Genomic DNA, 6,000 nt, shown 5'->3' with positions numbered 1-6,000 from the left:
TGGCTTTATTACGCTGCTTTTTAATTCTTACATTTGATGTTTATATCAGAAAGTATTGAGAGGTGGAAATCGTCGTCAATAATTATTTTAAGCAAAGCCGCACTATAGCTGCAGCTACAGCGACCGAAATAAATCAGGCACCGAAACAAATGAAATATTGCAACAGCTTACCTTGCCATACTGACAGTAACCCACAGCAATCAATGAAACACGTGCGGCAACTACTTCCCTCAGCGTACTGCTGACAGTAAGCACTGGATGACTTGTATCGGTGTGTCGATAACGCCATCTACAGCTCGGCCCACATGAATGCGCAGGAAACGGAACCATTTCGTTGAAAATTATTTAATGAAGAACGATTCACAACACAGCTAACATTCGAACAGCACAAGAGACACAGTATGAAACATGAGCGAAGCGCGTTAGCACTGAGGGGGTAGGTGTCTGTCCCATTGACTCTTAAGGTGATTTCCAATCGCAGACTTGAAGCGCTTCCGGGGCATCTGCGTTCTAATCACAGATCTGAACCACGGACCGCGTCTATAAAGCGGTTCGATAGAGGGCGATCGCAGAGCCAAGGTTGCTTTGTGGAGCAGTCGGAACTGCTCTGCTGAAATCGGCGGATTCAACCGGAAGTTTGCTTAACGTATTTCTTTAGCAGCGCTCTTCAGTCCGGCGGCTTCTCTGCTCCGCTGCGCCAGTTTTGCCAGTTCGTAGCAGATAAGTATTTGCCACCGCTAGGAATTCAAATTCTTGTCGCGAGATAGTGCTTGCTCATGAGGACAGTGAGTCGGAAAGCAGCAATAGAACCGACGGATCTTTATAAAGATAGCTCGAAGAACGACTTCAAAACTACTCGCGAAAACATCTTTTTTTTTTCTTTTTCTACCTCGTAAGTTGAAAGCCAGTTGATATCTGTTCTGTCCGGGAAGACTGAATATGATGGACCGCTACTTTGTTTTATTAAAAAAAGTGCCGAAGAACCCTTGCCGTGTGTGCCCGCGCTCGGCTGTGCGAACATGAATGAAAGAATAGCTTAAACTGTTGGTGTTAGCTCCATCTCAAGAAGCAGCGGGAACAACGTAGATTCATTACAGATTTGAAGATAGGCGACACGTGCGCATGAAGCTCCGGAAAGCGCAAGGAATTACGGGTACTTCCTCCGCCAGTTAGCGAGCGCCATCTTCATGCTCCGATCGGAACACGAGTGTTCCAAATGCGCAGTCCGGACGCTTGATCTGCGCCGGATTCAAGCTCTCTGCCACGAAGCGTGCGGACCGCTCCAGTTCTGCGATTGGAATTCACCATTAATTTCCACGTGCAGTTTGATGCATATTCACGTCCAAACTGGTTCGTTCTGCCAGTTGTCAAGGTCGACTCGTGGAATGTCAGCGCCATTGCAGTCCACCTTGGGATTCCTGCGTGAGGCGTAAAATGAGTTTGTCATTGCGCCTGTTGGCGAGAATACGCACTCAATTTATGCACGCACTGCCGAATCGGGAATGAGGAAACGTCGCCATCACGCTCACCAGCTTTGTTCCCGGATCATGGCGAGAGGTTGTACGTATTGCAGGTTAGTATTATCACAAAGGATGCGTGCCAAGCTTGCCTTGCGGATTTCCTCGACTTGCACTGCAGATAGAAAAGGGGACGACACACTGTGAGAGTCAAATAGGGAGAGAATCTGCTCATTTTGAAAGCGCGGGCAGTGGAAGTTCCCAGGAAGGCGAAACAACCCAGTCGAAAAAAACTACAGAACGTTGTCTGTTGTTACGACAAAATTTCTGCGTGGATTTTGACGGGAAACCTGTTATGACAACATAGCGTTCAGAAGTAACATCAGAACTTTCTGTAGTTACAACAGAAAAGTGCTACAGAACTAGACAACAGAAATGTACTACAGAAAAATCTCACGTATACGACATCACTATGGAATATTTTGTCGTATTTTTGACATTATTCTGTAGTTTGTCTTTTTTTTTTCACTGGGAATGAGAAACTATGTTGCCATTTCAATAGATGTGTTAACCTTTTTAGCCTTACTTGCCTCTAATTGCGCACTGCAATGCGGCTTCGAGGTGGAGTTGAACGTACCATATGTGAACTGTTATTGCATGAGGTAAGGTTGAATTTTAATAGGGCACTAAAGGAAGCCTGGTCGGTGGCATGCAGTTACGATTCGTTACAGGAGGGCTCTGGCTGATAACCATTATCTTGTCGCTCTCTATTGTGCCTACAAAGAAAAAATGGAAAATTGATGCGCTGGCACACCGCTTATCTATGTGCAAGCAGCATCGATAGAGGAGTGTTTTCGACGTAACTGCGACGACGTGAGCTCCCACCTTGCCCCGTATGGGGGACACGCATGACGTTAGAGGCTGACGTGAGCCGCGGCCCCGCAGAATACGACTTGAGAGTATCGATGATCGTACGATCATCGCGTGATTCGGACGCTTGCGTGCCCGATTGACTTGTTGGTGCCAGCTGTACTTTCCACTTCAGGACTGCTTGAAGTGGAAAGTCCAACTGGCACCAATAAATGAATCAGGCACGTACGAACAAGTCCGCGACTGGTCAGAACACTTCCTTTCGGCAGTCATGATAGTGGACTATGAAGAGCAAAACGATAACGTCTAGATACAGATAGAAAACAACGTGTATTAGAGAATGCATGTTTTACAAGCAGAAACATGGAGGACTAAATGGACTTGGGATAACCGCCCAAAGGATTCCGGCGGAAAAAAAAACACAGAAGATCAGACATCTACGGGGACACTCTGGTCGCGGCTGGCGCAATACAGGGCACTCATCACTCCTGCTCCATTGTAGTCCGGCAATGATGCTGGCCAGCCGGCAAGCTGATGTCTGCGTGTAAATCACGCATACATATCTGCACTTTTGCTTCTACCAGGACCGAAACACGCAGTTAAACCGCACCCGTAAGCAACGACAACTAGTAAAACACATTGTTGGGCTAGTTGGTGCATAGCACGAAGAAAGACTAACCAGAAAACAAGTGCGTCTTCTTCGCTGGTTAGTCTTTCTTCAAACGACAACTAAGATGACAGTACAGCTGTGACTCCCTTGCTTTCGAACGAATATTACACTTGAGACCAGCACGATTAGACCGCATAACCCACGGACTAGGCCCATATGACTGCGTAAGAAATAATATGCTACCAGCTGAGAAGAAGACAACAAAAAAGGAGCAGGGTGGGACATATGATGCGAAGAACAGTTAGCGCGTGGTTTTCCACGGCAACTGACTATATACCAAGGGAAAGGAAATGGTGCCAGAATGTCCGGTACGAAGATGAGAGCAGGAAATGTAGATTTCCTGGTATGGGGCTAGCCTCAGGTTGATGGGAGAGGCCCCTGTGTCGCAGGGGACGTTACCTGGCTCCTGTCGATGATGACATGCATACGGCGCTGCGAGACGATCGGCGAAAGAAGTCAAAAGCGTATAAAGGTCACCGCCGGTTTACGCAACATTTTCACCTGACGTTCGGATTCACTGCACGCGTGTCAATGATGGGGACAAGTGTGAGTATGGTGGTGTTTCTACTAATTGTTTGCTCCATTTGTACACGCAGCGAACGCGAGTTCGGAGTATGAACATTCAGAACGAAGGGGCGATAAAAGTGAGGAGAAACCACGTGGCACTGACCTTCGTTGAAGGATGATTCGAGGCCACCGTTCTCGTACCAGAAGCGGTCTCCATTTTTCATCCTGCGGAACTGTTCTGCCACGATGCAGGCGAACGTGGGGCCCAGCGTGCCTCCTGGCACCGATCGCTCGTTCACGCCCGCCGGGAACAGATCGATGTCGTCGGGGTACCTGCGATGCAGCACCCGCATCTCAATGCGCGGGCTCTTTCTGATATGTTCAGGAAAAACCAGCGTAGACAGGTCGAGCACGTGAAAGAGTTAAATCAGAGCGCCCTAAAGGAGATAACCGCGCAATGGTGTGCTCGTGAGCCATAGCACGAGCGCATTCCGTTTCGAGTCCACTACAATCCGTATAAGCTGCAACATATTTGCGCGTAAGGCGCATCGAATTAAAGGCAGCCCCGTGTTTCCCTATAGTATTTCGTGACAGGGCGATTAAGCAGTTGTTTCTCACACAATGCTTACGCTTACATTCCCGCATGCAAGAAAAAGTCGTACACACTCCCAAGGCAGTTAAATTTGTGACACTCCCACGCTAAAGCACTGTTGGGATGCACGAACACAATGAAACAGGCGCGCTTACTTGTAGACCTGCGCGAAGGCCTGTGCCGACTCTGGTGTCATGATTTCGGCCAGCTGCGAGAAGTCCGTGATGCGGGACATGCCGCAGTATTCTCTCCAATCATTGTAGCTGGGGATGCCGTGGTCACGGCCGCGCTGAATGTTCAGCGCCACCAGGTCCATGCCGAAGCCCTGGCCCAACGGCTCGTACAGGTGGTTCGTCAACTGCGCACGCCACAAACCGCGCCAGCTTTGCTGTCAACGGTTCAGTATGAAAGCGGACGTATTCGGCAGCGTTGCGACCTAAGGTGAAGCAAGCGGGTCTGGCTTTCCCCATGAGCTCGGAACGGACTCCAGCCTCTTCCGCTAATATCGTACTGATTCTGTTTAGACAGAATCTTCTGCAAGTTTTACTTGAAGGTCATGTTTCGTTAATAGTTGAGGGCGGCAGCGTTAAATTTCAGACTGTCGATGGTCGCCGTGGTTTGCTTGTAAGTAGAGACAGACAAACTTAGCTTGGTAAAGCAAAATGCAGTTTGTATGTATACCTATTTCGCTAAAATATTGGCGCCGTGGAACCTTCACACGGCAAACAGCAAGGGCACACATTTAGGATAATGGGTAAACAATTACGTCCGGCTTGAATCCTTAGTTGGCATAAGTCATGGGTCGCTGTCAATGAAGACGTCTTTGATGGTGGCGCAGGTTCATTCCATACTTTCGGCGCTCGGTTTTATACCAGCGTAGGCCGAACAAAGCAGCGCAGTTTACCCTGCACTTGCATCGTCCTACTACCCGTCGCTTTACAGAATCAATATCTCGATTGAAACAGAAACCACTTGGCCGAGAAACACCTTGCGCACGAAATGCAGTCATAGGTGCCTGGTCACGTCGCAACGACAGGCAGCATCAAACAGGCTCACAACTTAAGCGCACAACTCGACTCTCGTACTTGTGAGGATATGATTCCGCTCGTGAGAACAGATGCAAAGTTGAGAGTGACAGTGGCATTTATACCGCCAGCCCTGTGCACACCTATATGAAATTGAACGTGTACATCTATGAGCCACATTGAGGGCGATTTCATTATCACCCCTAAACTCAGACCACGGTGCAAGATATACTCTTACACCGTGACTCAGACGGAGCCCAAACTGCACAAACTATTACCTGAACATTTCTGCTTTCTAACAATAGCAAAAACATTCGGTGAGACGAACTGCAAAACTAGATAAGTTGGGCATCCACGGAAGCCGTTTCTGTGCTGCCTTTTTTTTTTTTTTTTCATTTCATTTCATACTGACGTCAGGGCGGGAAGGTAAAACGGCTCATTGTTATCGCACCTCTTGAGATTGATATGAGCAAGGAATGTGCCTCTAGCCTGATGGCCGTACTACGGGGATAGGTGATAGTGGGAGCAAACGAGCAGATTTCCACTTTTCTATTCCTCGATAAGCAAGAAAGAGCACCCTTGCACAGGATGGCGTCCGAAGAACGACTGCACTGCCCGGTCACGTCACTTTTGTAGCGAAAGCTACACTGTGGTAGGTTTTCAAGCCGTCGGCATGGCGCCGTGGCACCGTAAAAGACGAAGAAGAAAAGGAAGAAGACAGATAACTCGGTAGTTGGTAGAGGCGAACGACAAAAGCGAGTTGCTAGGACCGAAGGTTCGTTAGAACGTTGTGACAGCGGCACATTAAATCCAGGTGTCCGCAGAAAAATTCGTTTCAACACGCACAGCTTTCGCTCTATCACTAGGTTCAAGCCATGC

General features: G+C 48.4%; 1 protein-coding gene across 1 annotated transcript in view; it reads right to left on the bottom strand.

Annotated features, from left to right (window-relative positions):
* Positions 1-329: 329 nt before the first annotated feature.
* The window catches only part of LOC146205053 (immunomodulatory peroxidase-like), a 29,313-nt gene continuing 23,642 nt past the window's right edge, over positions 330-6,000 (bottom strand). Inside the window, exons 13-16 of the mRNA XM_084589739.1 lie at positions 4,252-4,454; positions 3,668-3,837; positions 1,530-1,632; positions 330-1,418 (exon numbers count right to left, since the gene is read on the bottom strand). Coding sequence (XP_084445865.1) covers positions 1,337-1,418; positions 1,530-1,632; positions 3,668-3,837; positions 4,252-4,454 — 558 coding nt within the window. The 3' untranslated portion in view covers positions 330-1,336. The remainder of the gene's footprint in view (positions 1,419-1,529; positions 1,633-3,667; positions 3,838-4,251; positions 4,455-6,000) is intronic.

The sequence above is a fragment of the Amblyomma maculatum genome, chromosome 1 (assembly GCF_055883805.1).
Source record: "Amblyomma maculatum isolate TAMU_Amacu chromosome 1, ASM5588380v1, whole genome shotgun sequence".
In the NCBI taxonomy this organism is placed as follows: domain Eukaryota; kingdom Metazoa; phylum Arthropoda; class Arachnida; order Ixodida; family Ixodidae; genus Amblyomma; species Amblyomma maculatum.
Note: the sequence above shows the minus strand (reverse complement) of the source record. Positions and strands in the feature narration are given on the sequence as shown.